Source organism: Tachysurus vachellii, chromosome 1 (assembly GCF_030014155.1).
Source record: "Tachysurus vachellii isolate PV-2020 chromosome 1, HZAU_Pvac_v1, whole genome shotgun sequence".
NCBI classification, from domain to species: Eukaryota; Metazoa; Chordata; class Actinopteri; order Siluriformes; family Bagridae; genus Tachysurus; species Tachysurus vachellii.
This window is the reverse complement of record NC_083460.1, coordinates 12,760,770-12,778,954: the sequence shown is the minus strand read 5'-3', so window position 1 is coordinate 12,778,954 and position 18,185 is coordinate 12,760,770. Positions and strand designations below refer to the sequence as shown.

Below are 18,185 nucleotides of genomic sequence, written 5' to 3'. Positions count from 1 at the left end.
TAACTCTGTCATTCTCTATATGTTATATACACATTATATTAAACAGACCTTGTGTCATTGGTCAACTACAAATTTGAGATTTCCAGCTGAATATTATTGTTTAATTCAGGGTAAATAACAGAACATCATAAACTCAATCATTTCATAAATAATAATGACATTTAAAATAATAAAGAATTAAATAGTCACTAGTTTTGGGACACATAACAGTTTTATGTTTAAATGAGACTATTTATCATTTTTGTAATCGTGTAATTTGATTGCAATACATACCAACCAAGGGAGCTAACAAGAATAGATTTAAAGCTAATTACTGAAACTAAGAGATGCGAAGAAAGGTGAATCATAGCTTCCTGTAAACATTACAAAATACTATTCTGTTCTGTTTTTCCCATTTCCCATTCCAAAATCCTCAACCAGCTCTCCCCCTGCATAACCTTTAGAAATAAGGTTTTACATAAACACAGAATATTCAAAATAAAACGAATTATGTGAATGATGAAATAGAGTCCTGCACACTGCAGTGTCTTACTTTCTTCTCACTTGCTTCAAATCTATCCCAGTGTCTCTTGGTTAAATGTATAATAATAATAAAAGTATAGTAGAATGTTCAGGATTACACACTTTATATGAAAGGCAATTACTTCAATAGTTACTAATAAGCCCTGTACATATAGAGCTAACATTCTTCTTTAAAAACACAATTTTCCATCATAAGATCTGTTTATCAACAGAGAGCTCAATTCCAATGTATGTTCAAATCTAGAAAAAACAAGAAAATGCTGTATGAAACAGTTTCCTTTATGTTGATTCTGATTACTAATTTCTTTTTCCTTTTTTCTTCTTACTTTATATATTCATATTTTGCATTCTTAACAATATTTTATATTACAAATCAGATACTTTTTTTGGAATCCTAAATATTTTCCATGAATCTGCAACAACTTTTCATGGAATGGTTTAAGAATAAAATGTCTGAGAAACATTCCTCTTATTTGAGATGACCTGCAATTCAGTTTTGCTGGGATTGAGTTTCAAGTGATGAGCCGTCATCCACAATAATATGTCCAACAGATATGCTGATATCTGAGCAGAAGCCATGCTATCTGAGGAAGAGAAGGAGAAAGTAAGTTGAGTGTCATCATAGCTGTTGTAAGAGTGTAACTTTACCAAGAGAGTGAGTATAGAGGGAGAAAAGGAAAGGACCAAGTTCTGAGCCCTGTGGGACACCAGTGGATAGTCTGAGTGAAGATGTTGCTCTCCTCCATGTCACCTGATATGAGCGACCTTCCAGGAATAAATCCATTCCCATGCTGATCCACCAAGATTCCTGAGGGTGGATCAAGAGAGACTTGAGGTTGACTGTGTCAAATGCTGTTGTGTTTTCCTGGACACTAGGGGGACATTCTGGCAGGTTTGTCTTGTGCCATGTGATTTTGTTTTTGTTTTTGTGTATCACGTGTATCACAATTCTGGTTTAGGGACAAGGAGTGCAGACAATAGGACTGAGAAAAAGAGAAGGTCATTTGTAAAAAGAAATGCAAAGATAAAATATAGCTGCAAGCAGCGATGACGGGCCCTCGCACGTTTTTTTATCGCTATACGGTGCCTCCCAGAAAACAATGCACGGTGGGCAAGTGCATCAAGTGGGTAAATATCAGTGGACTATTTTATGTTGTTACTGACCCATTTGGGGATTGTAGGTAAATGAAACCCCACATTTTAGACAAACGGGGGCGCTAGTGAGCCACTTAAGAGACACACCTTTGTCTGACCTTTTTGTCCACACTTAACAGCCGACAAATGTGATGTATGTGTCAAATTTCAAGTTAATCTAAGCACGCCAAAAGCCTTAAATATGCCTGAAATAAAAGTAAACTTTGACACGATGCCATGGCAACAGTGTTTGAGATATCAAAAATCCGTTTGCAATTTCGCATCTGCAATATCTCTGCGTCATGGTGGCCAAGTCTGGTCTCAATTGCATGAATTAGATATTAGACACTTTCTGTTTCTCTGAATTCGCCATACTTTGTCGCCTCGCCATGGCAACACCGTTCGAGATATCAAAACTCACTTCGCAATTTAGCAAGTGCAATGTCTCGGCATCATGTTCACCACGTTTGATGTCAATCGCATGAATGTCCTAGAAGGAGTATTTAAAAGTTCACCACAGGCACTTTTGAAACCATCCAAAATGGCCGACTTCCTGTTGGGCGAAGCTAATAGGTTTGATTGTGAAATTTGTTCGGGTCGATGAGATCTATATACATACCAACTCTCGTACATGTGCGTACATAATTGCCCGATCTGTGCACCAATGTTTGTTTTTGCATTACAGGGGGCGCTACAGAGCCCTACTGCCACGCCCGTATTCCAGCCTTTACCCGAGCCTGGCGTCATACGACTCTGACGTGTGTGCCAAATTTCAAGAGTTTTCGAGCATGTTAAGGGACCCCAATTGGCCAATGTGTGGGAAAAAAATAAATAAATAAAATAATAATAATAATACTCCCGAGCAAAAACAATAGGGCTTCACACCATTCGGTGCTCAGGCCCTAATGAGCCAGACAGACAACTCTGATATTAATCAGTGTTAAGTAGTTACAGGTATTCAAATCAACAAAATGACAAGGGTGACCAAATTTATGCACCTGTCTAATTTTGTTTTGATGCATATTGCACATTTTCTGTTAATCCAATAAACCCCAATTCACTACTTCATATTACTGTGTCCTTCAGTCATTTGATAGATCATTGCTAAAATAAGCAAAAATGAGGAAAGTGTTGAGCAGGAAATCATATGCAAAGTGTTCCAAAGTTATAAAAAATCATACTTTGGATTTGCATCAGTGGGGAAAAACAAACAGAAAAGATTGCATCAGAGTCACAAAATCTGATCTGCTTGTCTGATTTAGCAGCATGTAGTTTCTAACATACAGCTCCCAAATATCTATATTTACAGCCAGTGTGTAAACATTTTTTTTAACATTCTGAACTGAATATTTACTAGAATATTGAATTTGTACAAAGGAGATCTTTATATAACTAAATTATACATATTATTTGTGTATTAGTGTGTATAATGTACAACTCATAAATCACATGTATACTTATATTTATATGAAATTGGTATTTGTGTGATTGAGAACGCAGTTTTGTGCTAATTCTTGGTTTTGAGTCTTTTTTTATGAGCATGTGACAGTGTTTGGCTCTGAATCTGAATAATGTGTGATAATAAAAGTGCAACATACCTATTTTTATTTTCATGATGTTCATGTCCACTAAGCAGCACAATGTTTGAAATTTGCATGATGTAAAATAATGTCATTAAAAGGACATAAAAGATAATAAAACAGACATTAAGGCCAGGGCAGCTTTTTATGAGTCACATATTGTGCCTTCCATATAATTGCATTTAGTCCTATTTCTCTTATCACCATGTATCTATCTTTATGAGATTTATCAGTGGAAAACTACAAGGAAAAACTATGGAAGCTTGATTTAACAAATAATAAAAATAATTGCGACTTTAGTTCTCAGAATTGCGACTTTATGTTGTGTTTGAGCCAATAATCAAAAGGTATTTTGCATTTGCACTCCCTAGTGTTAGAGAATGTGATAATTGCAATTGGCAATAAAAGACGTGCTCAAGACGATCTGCGACCTTAATGTCTTTCTTACTGTTGTGTAAGTGCAAAACATAACAGATTTGGTGACGAGATTTGAAAGGACCTGTCATGAAGCAAACTACAGAGACAGGAGCCATCTGTGTCTTGCCTACATAAAAAGAGCTGCTACAGATGAAGGAGGGCACACGTAGGCCTACCAACCTGTGAGTTTACTGCATCACAGTTGTTTAAAAGAGAAATTTGTCAATTAGCTGAAACTAAGGATGAAATGAAAATGGCTGGATGTGTCGGACAAATGGATGCTTTTGATAGCACTGGGCAACGTATGTGGAGAGAGTTGAACAGTATTGTTTAGCCAGTGACATCAGGAATGAGAGAAAAGTGGCCATTCTCTTGAATTTAAAGGGGCAAAACATACAACCTCTTGTGCAGTTTAGCTGCACCAGTAAAAGCCCAAAGCCATTGATTATTCATGCTGGAATGACAAAGAAGAGCGTCAGCTGAATGGCATGTAAACAAAATTTGCAACAATGCGAAGTGACAAATTTCAAAATTTGTCATTTCAAATTTGTGGTAAAAAGTCTCATGTTCCTGCTGAATGCTGGTTTAGAGACAAGGAGTGCAAACAATGTGACTGAGAAAAAGAGAAGGTAATTTGAAAAAAGAAATGCAAAGAAAAATGAACTGAATGAGCCAGACTCAGACAACTTTGATATGGCAGGCGTCTCATACTTAGAGCTGCATTCTCTTAAAGAGTCATATCTCAAAATTATTTGGGTTTCTCCTATCATTGAAGGAGAAAAATGGAAAATGGAACTTGACACAGGATCAGCAGTGTCAATAATCTTATTCAAAGATTACAAAGACCATTTTGACAAAGTGAAACTGAGGTGCAATTCCGAAATGCTTAAGATCTACACAGTAGAAAAGGTTGCTCCAATGGGTCTCTGCCTGTCACGAGTGCTCAAATTCAAAAGGAGACAAATTTAGATCCTGTATTGGCCAAGGTATTTGATCTGACCATGAAGGGCTGGCCAGTTAAAGGTGATCTACAGCTTCCTGATTACTCAAACCTTTGTGACCAGCTTTTGGTAACACTAGGATGTGTCATGTGGGGTACCCGAGTGACTGTGCCACCCAAGCTAAGTGCCAGGGTACTTTCTGCCCACCATGAAGGACATTTAGGTGTCGTTAAAATGAACAGTTTGGCCAGAAGCTACGTTTGATGGCCTGGACTAGACCACAAGATTGAAGATAGCCAAACACATTTTGGGTGCCAACAGATTCAATGATAGCCACAAATAGCACTTTTGCATGTGTGGGAATTTCCCACCAGTCCCTGGCAGCTAGACCAAATTGACTATGCAAGAACATTCCTTGACAAAATGTTCCTGGTGTTAGTGGATGCATATTCAAAATGTCCAGACATATTTCCTGATGATAATGCCGAAGTAACATATGACAATTAATGAGACTTTTAGATGGACAAAAAGATCTAAAAGTCTCATTAATTTGCAGAGAGATTCTCTGTCTGTAATAATCCCAGATATCCAACATTTCTTGTGCATCCACCGATAGCCATGTTGACGTCCTTATGCCTGAAGCTGTTGGTTTATAAAACATAGCACTTCTGCTTCCTCTGGTTTGTTGCGTCTACGCCGCAACCAATTTCTCTGTAACGTTCTTTCAAGAGTCCGAAGGCTTAGCTTTATGCTGTGTGACTTCTCCAATAAAATCAGGATCTCTCTATTTGTGAAAACACAATGAAAATTTTACTCTATAATGTTATCCATAACCATACAGCGAGATCAATATGAGTAACTGCAAGGAATTACGTCAGAATGGTGAATTATATGGTGCATTTCTGAGGAAAAATACAAGAAATGCAAGAAAAAAAGTCAGAATTCTGAGACATAAAGTCGCTATGTCATTATGAAAAAATGAATGGTGCTTTTTCTTTTTAAATAGCATAGACAAAATATGAACAAATTTTCTCTGAACTGAAGTTGCTGTCTGTGGTGTGATTGGCATTACTGTAAGATTATAATAATAAATAAACCCTGACACACAGAGACAGAGATGAATTTTCAGGTTTACTTTGCAGGTTTAATATCCATTGTATAAAACATATAACACCAGAAATCAGGAGTGAAAATAAAGTGTGTAACATCAGGCATCTTTGTTTCACTACCAAGTACAGAGAAATAAAATAATCATAAAGAGAGAGAGAGAGAGAGAGAGAGAGAGAGAGTTGGTCCATTTATGCCACAACCAAACATCCATTTTTTCTTATTAGTTTGTCTTATTAACTCATAGAGAGACTGCTGATAGAATGAGTGTTTAAAATGTTGTAACAGAAGTGTTGATGTAGATGAAAAGTGTGACGAGATCTTAATAAATAAATAATTGTTGATAAGTTGCTGTGGTATAAGAGAAATATAAGCCGTTATCAAAAAGTAATGAGACTCAGGGTAGGAAGCTTTAGGTCTTGAGGTGTTAGAGGAAGTATTCAAGTTTAGAAGCAGCACTGAAACAGAGCTGAACACAGTCAATGCTTCCTTTAGAGCTGGAAGCTGATTGACCGATTCTGATTGTCTCTATGTTTAGAGTCAGTACTGGAGTGTTTTTATCGCTCAGTGTGTACAGAGTATGTAGGCTACACAAATACACACACATATACACACAGGTCCTGCAAGGACATGCCTTCTGAACTTCACAGGTTTTGTGTCTACGCACCGTTTTAATTTCAACTAAAACTACAGCTACATTTATTACTCTTAAAAAAAAATCTTATTTTTGACTCAAGTAAGAAACAAAGAAAAACCTTCACAGTGTAAAGAGGTTCTGATCGTTGTTCTTGTCAAATAAACTATAAACAATAAAGTCCTGTGACTTGAATAAAGCAGTGCAGAGCTCATGCTGCATTTTTTATTCATCTTTTACACCACAAAACTCTCACACACAGGAAGTAACAGATGTGATCGTCAGCTTCATTAACACAGTGTTGCTTTAGACACAGCAGAGTAGCGAATAGCAGCACAGAGTTTAGATAAATAAACATCTAAGACTCCAATTAAAAGTAACAATAAACACAGATATATATCAAAAGTACCAGATGTATACGTAAAAATAAACATGACTAAAATCTAAAACAGAAACATAAAATAAAAAACTAAACCTCGCAAAAAACAGCATTTATTCATCATAGATTTGTTTTAAAAACAGCAAGTATCTTTTGGTCCTGTGTGTAAATGTGGACATTTTGTGGTATGAATAATAAAACACAGCTTATAGTTTCTACAGTCTGCACTACTTTTATTCAAACTTTTGCCACATTCAATAAACTTAAATTTTACATTTTACATTGCACATTTTAATTCTATTTTTATGTCACACCAGTTCTAACAAATATGATCATTCCTCATATCACAGTGTATTAATGTTAATGAACTGATCTGAAAGCTCAAAACACACACACACACACACACACACACACACACACACACACACACACACACACACACACACACACACACTCTTAAAGGTATACTGAGGTTATTTGGCATAAAAAGAAGTCTGGGCAGTGTAATGTTTGTGTGTTGTGTGTAGTGTGACACAGAAGATCCTATTCTCTAAAAGCAAACTCGTTTTACGTTTTTGGGAGTTGCTAGGAAACACTGGAAGGATGTTCTTCCACTTCCTGTATGTGTGACATGCTTTCTTCTGGCACAACGTCTCCTCCCAGAATGCCAAGGTCCATTTCAGGCATTTCCTCTTCTAACAGAGTACTGGCGTCGTTTTCGCAGTATAAACAATCCTACACACACACACACACACACACAAGATATCCATCTTAATTAATTAAATTATAAATAGGATGTGGATATCACACTTCCTCTACTGAGACAGACAGGTAGAGACCACACCTAATCTACTAGGACACACCTTTCTCTTGGCAGTATTATTATACAATATTACTAACTGTATTATCTGTATTCATACAATTATATAGTACACTTAGACACACACACACCTTGACATTGATGGCTTTAGGTAAACCTCCTCGTCTCATCCATGGGTGCTGCTCTATGAGCTCTCGTCTCTGATCCGAGGTGAGACGGGGCTGATTCTTCTGCAGCTGCCGCAAACGCTCTCGATCCTCCCGTAAAACCTTGTCCATGTCCCTATACACACGTAGACATACATAGACACATGAACAGACATGTACACACATTTACACGAAGAACATCAACTAACGGATGTGCAAGCTTCGCGTTACTTGAAGATATAATGCCACTGGCTGAGACGGATGTCACTCACCGTGATGGTACCTGATACGTCATCATGATTTTCTCATCCGTGTTGGCCATGAGCAGCCAGAGAGGATCCTGAAGGACATATTTTAAGTTTTGTCCATCTTCTTTCCTTTTTACCTTGTGCTCATGCTCAGAAGAATCCACACTTCCAAAATATTTACTGCTCCCTGTAGAGGTGAAAACAGAAGGATTGTGGGTAATGCATTGTTTCTAAAACAGAACAATGTAACTTGTTTGGTGAGAGTTATGGCACACTCACCTGTGCCACTGTTGGAGGTGTTACAGCCGTTGGAGGCGGAGCCTGTGGATGTGGATGTGGCTGAACCCGAGTCCTCCTGCATCAGTAGATCCATCAGCTCACTGGACGATGAGAGGGCATCACTCGGTACTCCGTCTTCAACACAACATGGCTACAACAATGGAGAATAACACGATAATTGTCTCTCACACAACATGCAAAATGTTTTCCATAAACACGCACCCACAAAATTTGCTTGTTAGCTAATTTAACCCCTCTCTGACCTGTGGCATGTCAGTGGCAGTGTTGCTTTTCTCCTGCGCTGAGCTGCAGTTCCCCCGGGATCCTGAGGGTGGAGCAGTGCTGTGCGAGTCTGCTTTGTCCTCCAGCTGCAGGAGATCAAGCTGTAATGGAGAGCTGCAGTGAGAGGCAAACAGCGGCGGAGAACGAGACAGAGGAGACGAGGAAGGAACCTCGGCTGATTCAGGAACAGAAAGCCTGGAGTCAGAGGTCATCTGGTATGGGAGTGGTGTCTGTGGAACAAACTGCATCTGGAAAGGCTGTGGGGGGGTGAATGGAGCTTGGGGTTGAAAGGGATTCTGAGTCACGTAAACAGGTTGTGGTGTAAACGGTTGCTGGACAGTGTAAGATTGTTGAGGCTGCTGGGTTGTGTAGTTTGGTTGTGTTTGTTGAGGTTGTAAATGATTTTGGTTGTTGTAGTTCGGATGCATGTGCTGAACATTGACAACCGGCTGCTGCTCCGGGTAGAAAGGTGGGCGTGCCATGCTAAGCTGAGGGAACATATAATTGGGTAAAACAAATGCCACCAGTGGTGTGACCATTGGGGCTGGGAACTGGGGAGCACTGGGCGGAGCCTCTGTATTTGGGGCATCTGAACCACGGTCACCAGCAGGGGGCAGTGTAGTAGGGTAAAAACTGTAACCAGGAACTATGGTAGGGTACGGCACTGAGAAAGCAGACTGCGACGCCTCTGATGGTGACCATGACGTCTGGTTCAGACCCTGAAGAGGAGGACGAAGTCTGCGCTGAGAGACAGCGCTGTCTGATGAGTCAGGTTTTTTTATCCTAGGTTTCTTTGACTTTCTTGTTCGACTGCTCTTTTTTGTGGTCGGTTCTGCTCCACATGTGCCGGGTTTGGCCGGATGAGTTACAGATGGACCTGAGACAGATAAAAGACAGACAAATAAAATATTAAAGGATGTTATAATTTGGCTGTAGGACAAACAGAATCCTGTAAGGTTTGTGAGACTCTTTTCTATATGCTTCTTTGTTCTGTAACTAGTTATAATGATTTCCCTTGCTATTCGACTCCTTTGTAACGTGACTCACATCTGATTCTCTTCTATTCCATGCTACACGACTCAATCACTATATATATATATATATATAATGTGTGTGTGTGTGTGTGTGTGTGTGTGTGTGTGTGTGTGTGTGTGTGTGTATAATATATATATATATATATATATATATATATATATATATATATATATATATATATATATATATATACACACACACTATGCAATATGAATCCATTATTATAGAAATCCTTTATGTGACAAATATAATTCCTTTTTGATTCCCATGTCTATATATTCTAGCACTCTATCCATCGTGGTATGTGTCGCATGGTAATGTGACTTCACCATTAATAGTGTGTTCCCCGTCTCTCTCCAGGAAGTCTGAACAGGGTTTCTGCAGCGATGTATGACTGAGGTCTCTGCAGCGACTCAGGAACGCCTGTTCCTCCTTTTGCGTATGAGCCGCCAGCACCTGTTTGGTCAGGCCCAGTTTCCTATAGGCTCCCTGTTCGGCTGTGGGTGGAGTCATAACATTTACTTGCACAGGAGGGGTGGGGCTCTCAACAACATCCTCAATGATCTCTGCAATCAAAAATATTTCATGTTATAATATCACCATTAAATTACATAAATGTGTCTGACTTAATAGCTTTATTAGCAATGTGTGTGTGTGTGTATATATACCTGACTCCGGCTGTGGTTTCTTGTCCCCCACATGTACAATAGTGCTACTGTAAGAACACTGAGACGTGATGGATACAACACTCTCTGCTTTTGTGGGCAAGGCCAAAGGAGCTAAAGCCCCTCCCACTACATCTGACTCCTTATTGCTCTTCAAAGGATCTTTGGAAAAAATACCAGAAATATTTATAAAATACAATAGAAAGATAGATAGACAGATACATAGATAGATAGATGGATAGATATAAATTATATTATTCTATAAATTTTATATAGAATTTTTTATATACCCTTTCTTAAGGTTGCTTCACAATTTTAACAAAAAAAGAAGTGAGACAACATTTTGCGTCAGTTGTGATTGAATATTTAAATGTGACTACTGGGTTACCTTGCGGACTGGGCATCGCCATGTCACATCCTTTCTTCTCCTCGTCTGAGTTGGAGGAGGTCGTGTTAGAGGAGAACTGGTACTTTCTCTTCGGTGTGATGGATGTGCTGCAGCTCTCCAAATATCTGCATCACCAACATGCACACACATTACATTGCATGGTTATGACCAGACAAGATTTGTGCTGTTTTGTGTGAATTACTGAGCAAAAACTAAGAGAATATGAAGCAAATCCAGTAAGAATACCACACACACCTGATCACACTATCCAGACAGCTGATTTGCTGGTAGGAGTATAAAGTTTGGTCCCTGAGCTCCTCTACTGCTGCAGTACCACCTCGTACCACTGGGGCAGAGTCTTTCTGCTTCGCTCCTGGATACTTTAAGCTTGCTAGAGACACACAATTACACACACAATTACACACACACAATTACAAATACACACATTGTGAAGTTTTACACAGATTCCATTTACATTTACTACAATTCACAGATTTCCACAAACACATATACACTCACTTTCTGTGACTTTCTTCTGGTCAGCTTTAGAAGTGGAGGCCTGCTGATCCTGTGTCTTTAGCATCTGAACACCTTTACAGATCTCCTGGAATGACCTCTGAACATAAAAACAAACACACACACTCAGCATGTGGTGCACATACTGGCTAAGGAAATAATTCACAAATTTATGACTTTAAGGGACTTCAGTCTTCTTCCTAATCATAGACTGTAGCACTTTCCTGAGACGTCTCAGATCACTGATATCTGTGTGTGTGTGTGTACATATACGTTCATCACAGATCTCACCGGTTTGCTCTTGTTCCTCTCCTCATGGCCGGAGTTGCTGTTGCATGCTACAACATTGCCATTGCTGTTGCTTTCACTGGATGTGGTCAGCTGGTCATGAGAACCGTTGCTACCATGACTACCATAACCACTGGAGCCCATACAATGAACAGGCTACAAAGACACACACACACACACCATATCAGAAACTGTTATAAGGATGGTATCAGTGGGTCTGTATGTGTGTGTGTGTGTACCTGCTGCAGGATTTTATGGATCTGCTCCGAGATTTCTTGAATGTCAGAGTCCATCATTTTCCCCTCTGTGTAAGCAGGAGCTGAAAACACATCCTCATTCACAGGGCCCCTGTAACACACACACACAAAGTGATTAAACAAGGGACCATCTTTTACAGCAAACCTGATAATATCCTGAGGAGATTAGAGTGTGTGTAGTTGTGTACTTTCAGTCAGAACACTAACAGTACTGGTACACTGACATTTAATTCTTACACACAAGGTTTGTGTAAGTGTAAGTGTGTTTGTGTCAGACTCACATGCGCACTTTGTGGCGTCCGATGACAAACGACACTTTGCGACTCCAGGGGTTCACAAAACTAGACCAGCTGGTATCTATGGTAACATACTCGCCATTCCGTGTGCAGAAGCGGATGGAGGAGTGATCAAATGGCTGACCCGTGTACTGCAGAACTACACACACAACACACAGGTATACCCAGTCAAGATTGTGTCCCTGTGCTTTGTATATTTTGTACTGTGTGTGTTTGTGTGTGTGTAAGTGCTGAAGCATTAAGGCACAATTTTGTTCTCACTCTTGCGATGCACAGCCAGCATCAGTGGTCTGTCTTCAGGATGAAGGTGAAGAAGAATTGGGGTCCCAATCAGGTCCTGTGGAAGATACCCCAACAGAGGCACTGCCCTATAAAACACACACGCACACAGAGGACATTACACACAGACATACAGCCACAATGTATCTCATATATACATATTTAATGTATCTGTTATAAAAAGCATCACACACCTCTCATCAACATCCTGGAACACACAGTTGGAGGTGTGAGTTGTAGTGAAGATCCTTTTATCTGGTGGGATTCTAGGTGCTACACACACACACACAAATATCAAAATCAACTCCAGTGAAATATAAATAATTCAAAATCTAATGCTTCAACTGTGTGTGTGTGTGTGTGTGTGTGTGTGTGTGTGTGTGTGCGTACCCTCGTATCCTGAGTGTACTCTCTCAGCCAGTATGAGGCAGCAGAAATGTTCCTCTGACAATTCAGGGTCCTGAACCTTCATCAGATACGGTGTCATTCTGAAAGGGTAATACTGAAGATCCCCCTCCTTCTCCTTCCCACCACTACACACACACACACACACACACACACACAATTACTACTTGAGTCACTACATTGTGTGATTACCACCAGTCATCGGTTTGTAGGATCACTTAAGGTAACATTTTGAAAGCTTTAGCTAAACAACAACTAATCACTAAACCAAACAAATATCTGATATAATTACACTCATTAAGTTAAGCAGATTTTCATTCAGGTTACAATAGGGAGAGTAAAGACAGAATTTCTCACCTGATTCTGCAGAAGAAAGATTTCTCCTGAACAAAATCTGTAGCTGAGGACTCTGAAAGAAAAAGACACAGAGAGTGAGATTTTATAATGAGAGGACAGAGAGGTAGACACTCAGAAGGGGCATGGGAATGAGTGACAGAGAGGCTAGTGTGTATGTGTGTGTGTGTACTCACCCGCCCCGGTGCACATGCTCCATGAGGGCAGCCTGTACGGAGTGGTGAAGCTGTAGAATACACTCACGTCCTGCGGTGTCAGAAACTCCACAAACTTCCTGTCCTTAAACTCGTCCTTGCTGCAATGCAGGATCGCTGCTGCCTGATCAGATATATATACGATCTTCCCCGTGATCAGGGACACGGCTACAGCAAAGATATCCTGCAAGGACATGCACACACACGCACAGAGATTGAATAAACCGTAGCTGTGTATAACTAAGGTTATATTTTGCTCAAATTAATATTCCAGCTGTGAATCAGAGCACAGACCCTAAAATAACAATAACCTATACATAGAGCTTAGAGTGTGTGTCCACTCTTGTGTGTGTATGTGTGTGCTTACTGTGTTCTTGAGTGTGTATTCAGATGTGATGCTGTTAAGCTCGTCAATAGTGTACGAGGAAACGTCCAGACCGGGTGGCTGGCTGTCGTTTATCATCAGCATCTGATAATATTCCTCATTAGCTGCAGAGATGGAGAGAAGAGTTAGCACCACATACAGACATTTCTACCCTCACAAAAACTGAATTCTTATACGCAACCACAACCTCAAAGACACACACTCACACAGGACGCTAAAATATTTCCACACACCTTTGACCTGTTTGACGCAGTGCAGTGCGTAACGGAGTGTGTGTAACGTGCTTGCTCGACCTTTGCTTCGTTTCTCAGTAGGCAGGTGGAGCTTCAACTTCTTCAGGGTTTTAAAAAGCTCCTTCTGAGTCTTGGCCTTTGCTGACTGCTCGCTGCTGCTCGGATAAACACACAAACACACGCATTTGATTTTGTTTCTCCAAGTGTCTCCATCTGCCTAATGTTTCTGTACTGTGTAGTGGCTGTTCAGAGGTTTGCGAGTGTGTGAATGTGTGTGTAAATATACCTGCAGCCACTGGTGGATGGATGGTCCTGCTCTGAGCTCACCAGGCTGTAGGCGTTTGAGCTACTTGGTGGAGACGGACTCTGAGAGTTCGAACTGACAGAGAGAGAGAGAGAGAGAGGTAAAGGAATGGAATTGTAATTAATGCAAAAAAAAACAAAAAACAAAAAAAAAACACTCAAGATACACAGAACACTGGTCTTCATGTGTCTTACTACTATCTCTCTCGCTCTCTCACACACACAACAGGATTCCTCTCCATGTTGTAGAATGAACAGTCTACTCTTCTCTAACACTCTCTACATTAGATCTAAGAGGATTACGTTTTTTTTGTTATTATTTTTTTTACTGAAATAATGGAAAATAATTGAGTAATTGAGCATTGTTCAATTCCTATGTAAAATAAATAATACAGAATAGTTGAGTGAAATAAGATGAAATAAAATAAAATAATTAATTAAAATAAAAAACTGAAGTATACATTATGGAATATACATAAAGAAAAACTAAATTCAAATAAAACAAAAAGCAAAAAAATTGAAATGAACATAAAATACAGCATAAAAAGATGGTGCAAGCTGCCATTAAAATGATAAAGTCCCCAAAGGTTACAAGGCTCAGATTTATTAAGGAAATTGCCTGATTAATGTTACTTTTAGATTTCTGAAACTTTTTTGTTGATTATTATTATTATTCTCTTACCTCTTGTTGCTGCCTGATGATTCTAACAGAGCAGAGTCTTTGCTGTTACCACTAGAACTTCCTACGGACTCGTTGCCGTGGGACTCGTTGCCATGTGATTCGTTGCCATGGGATTCCGTGCCGCTCCCGCTCGAGCCGTTCCCGCCCATTTCCATATCCTCATGAAGTGGTGGATGGGAACGCAGGGAACCGGGAGGGTCATTTCCACTGTCACTTCCATCAGAGGCTCTGCCCATACTGTGCAGGTGAGACATGGTGCCGCAGGGAGACCCGCTCTCCTCCTCCTCTTCAGACCCGCCCCCCAACAGGTAAGACTTCAGCTCAGACTCACCTGACATCTGACACCTTATCTGGCCTGACACATGGCATCAACGTAGAAACACAGTTGATAAAGTGAGAAATGACCTGGAAGAGAGAGAGAGAGAGAGAGAGAGAGAGAGAGAGAGAGAGAGAGAGAGAGAGAGAGAGAGAGAATGTACGGCCTAAATATCGCAATGTATCATAAATTGATAATCAACACAAACCTAGAGGACACTGTCATTTCCAACACTTCACTCCTGTGCAGGTATTTCTGAACCAAACACAGTCACTCATGTTCAGTCTGAGATTATTACCAAGGCTATACTCCATTCACACACACAACAGATTGCAGTGTTGAAGTGACCGGAGACGTTCATTTTTAATGAAAGCTTTAATCAGCTGATGAATTCCAGAGATGTAAACAACAGCGAGTCTGTTGGTGAATAGATGTGGGCGTGGCCAAAATATGCCAAAGTTGAGAAAAGTTTAACATTAGGGAAATATGACGTCCAACTGGAACGAAGACAGTAGAGTGCACGATATTGCTGGAAAAGAGCTCAAGCCGCTTCTCCTTTATCTCGGATGATATGATGTACATTTACAGATTTGAACTCTAAGTAGTCTTTAAATCCCAAAAAAGCAGTCTGTCAATCAGCTGTCGAGGCTCCGCCCCTTTCTTCTCTAACTTGTATGACAGAGCCTCTGATGATACACCTGAGCTGCCAGTCAACATCCTGCACATCGCTCCCTGCTGGTCAAACACTTACATAAATTCTTATATATAAGCTCTTATGTAAAACAAGACAGTTTTTTTCTAATTACATAAAATTGTTACGAGATAATTATACAACACACATAACCCTGATACACAGCAGGTAAAGCAATGTGCTTATATAAAAATCACAAAATGCTACCTATTACAGCTTAAATATATAATTAATATTACTTATGTATTGTGACAGAACCAAAACACTAACACATGAGTATTTTTGACTTGTGTTATATGGCAACTCATAAGCAAAATAAATATAAATAAGTAGGTCAGGGAGGAAAATGGACCAACAATACATTTAATTTAACATGAACACATACAGAAATATTTTAAAATGTTAAAATGATGTATTGATTATCTAGTTAAGTCTACAAATTATTATAAAAGATACTTATAGAAACATGTATATCTGTATTTTGTCTTTTTGTTTGTTTGTTTAATTTCCTATCGTAAGTAGTTCCACACACGAATAATCACATAACTAATCAATTAATTGATCCATCATGTTCTCAGCTGTAAATTCTAATAAAATGTGAAGTAAATCAGGATCACATTGTGATATGACTTTATGTAAACACCTCCCTAGTGGCAGAAATGAGGAAGTGCAGCAGATGAAGGTGTGTTTCATAACAACCCAACATTCCTGTTTCACTTCTCATTTTAAGAACGTTTATTGTTAATCAGTTTACCTTGTAAAAATAGCAGGTTGAAATAATACGACTGATACAGAAGCTAAGAATAAACAGTAAATAACTCTTTCTCTCTCTCTCTCTCTCTCTTATGTTGACCTGTGATGCACTGACACAGTTATGTAAATGACCGGCTGTATGTAAGAAAAACACACCGTAAACTCGGTCACAAACTCACAAAAACACACCAAAAACACCACAAAAAACACTTCGACCCATCAGGGCACCCAACTGTCATGTCTACATCATAATAAAATCTAAATAAAAGCATGAATTTAGCTCACATTTTTACAATTAGGATTCCGCGCATGCGCAGTGCACGTTATGTTATGCAACTTTTTTTTTGTTGTTTACATTAAAGAAATAGGAAATTAGACCACGTTGACATATTTACCACAAAGCTGAGGAGTGATAATACGATCCGTTTCGGTCCGGTTCTGAGGAAATGTGCGTCTTTGTTGGCCCGTTGTACAGTGATATAAACGCCTCAGGTTCACTGAGTGAATGAAGCTGACTGCTGCCTCAGTGCTGGCGCACGCGCTCGCTAACTGTACGCTGGCCAGCAGAGTGCGGTAGAGAAATCTCCAACTCTGATTGGTTGAGGTGCTCGTGACGTAAATTAAGTGGGCTGGCTAGTGAAAGCAGTTTGGAAGCGTGCTTAAAAAAACACCGAAAGAGTATGGGACAAATTAATGGGCTTCATTTTAATTAATCATCAAATACCACTAATACTACTACTACTACTACTACTAGTATTACTACTACTAATAATAACAACAACAACAACAACAATAATAACAATAATAATAATAATAATGATTATTATTATTATTATTATTATTATTATTGTTGTTGTTGTTGTTATTATTATTAATAGTCGTAGTATTATAATATATAATATATATATAATATAATTAGAATATAAAATTATTATGATTATTATTATTGCTATTATTATTATCATTGTTGTTATTACTATTAGTAGTAGTATTATAATATATAGTATACGTAATATAATTATTAGTATAATAACAATAATAATTATTATTGTAGTTATTATTTTTAATAGTTGTAGTATTGTTGTTAATATTATTATTTACTCACTGGATGTTTTTTTTTTTTTGCACCATGCTGTATAAACTCTACAGACCGTCTGAATTTACATGCTGTGCTGCTGACCCGTTAATTGTTATTTGATTACTGCTGTAAGTTTTTGGATATCTGAGTGTATACTGTACTAAATACTAAATTCAGTAAAAAACTGAATTTAGAAAGTTGTGTGTGCTTTTGCCTTATTGTGTTCAAGGGTAATCTCTGGTGTTTAACCCAGAGTAATCCTCCTGCAACAGACTGACGCACAAACTCTGTTCAACACAATGCCTCCTCTTTCATTCAGCCTCTCTCAGCAGTAGGATGTTCATTTAAGGAAATTGTGCCGTATTGTTGGGATTTTTGCCCATGCACCGAGAGATGCACTGATGGGATGACTCACAGTGTGTTGCGTAACAGCAGTGGAGCACCAGACGGCTGTCGTCTCTAACGCCGGTTCTCCAAGAATCTGTTATAAATCTCAGATCACATTTTATTACACATTTCACACAATCAGATGAAACCCGGTGAGGATGTTATAAGAGTTGAAACACTGCTAAAAATAT

The 18,185-nt window shown here is 39.0% G+C and overlaps 1 protein-coding gene across 1 annotated transcript; it reads right to left on the bottom strand.

Annotated features, from left to right (window-relative positions):
- Positions 1-6,525: 6,525 nt before the first annotated feature.
- Positions 6,526-17,081, bottom strand: LOC132847653 (period circadian protein homolog 2-like). Its single transcript, XM_060873138.1, has 23 exons — positions 16,925-17,081; positions 14,770-15,174; positions 14,071-14,163; positions 13,785-13,939; positions 13,534-13,655; positions 13,149-13,350; positions 12,976-13,027; positions 12,604-12,746; positions 12,408-12,486; positions 12,196-12,302; positions 11,920-12,073; positions 11,621-11,729; positions 11,385-11,537; positions 11,097-11,193; positions 10,833-10,968; positions 10,578-10,702; positions 10,193-10,351; positions 9,854-10,090; positions 8,471-9,366; positions 8,208-8,358; positions 7,953-8,115; positions 7,666-7,816; positions 6,526-7,449 (listed from the first exon to the last, which is right to left on the bottom strand). The coding sequence occupies exons 2-23, from the start codon at positions 15,105-15,107 to the stop codon at positions 7,300-7,302; spliced, it is 3,972 nt and encodes a 1,323-aa protein (XP_060729121.1). The 5' UTR covers positions 15,108-15,174; positions 16,925-17,081; the 3' UTR covers positions 6,526-7,299.
- Between the last annotated feature and the right edge of the window lie 1,104 nt (positions 17,082-18,185).

Excerpts from the sequence above, each read along its gene's own strand:
- LOC132847653 (XM_060873138.1), bottom strand. The coding sequence starts at position 15,107 with ATGTCAGGTGAGTCTGAGCTGAAGTCTTACCTGTTGGGGGGCGGGTCT. Across the intron at positions 10,969-11,096 it reads CCAGAAGAAAGTCACAGAAA|CAAGCTTAAAGTATCCAGGA; the intron begins GTGAGTGTATAT and ends GTGTGTCTCTAG. Across the intron at positions 7,817-7,952 it reads ACGTATCAGGTACCATCACG|GGACATGGACAAGGTTTTAC; the intron begins GTGAGTGACATC and ends ACGTGTGTATAG.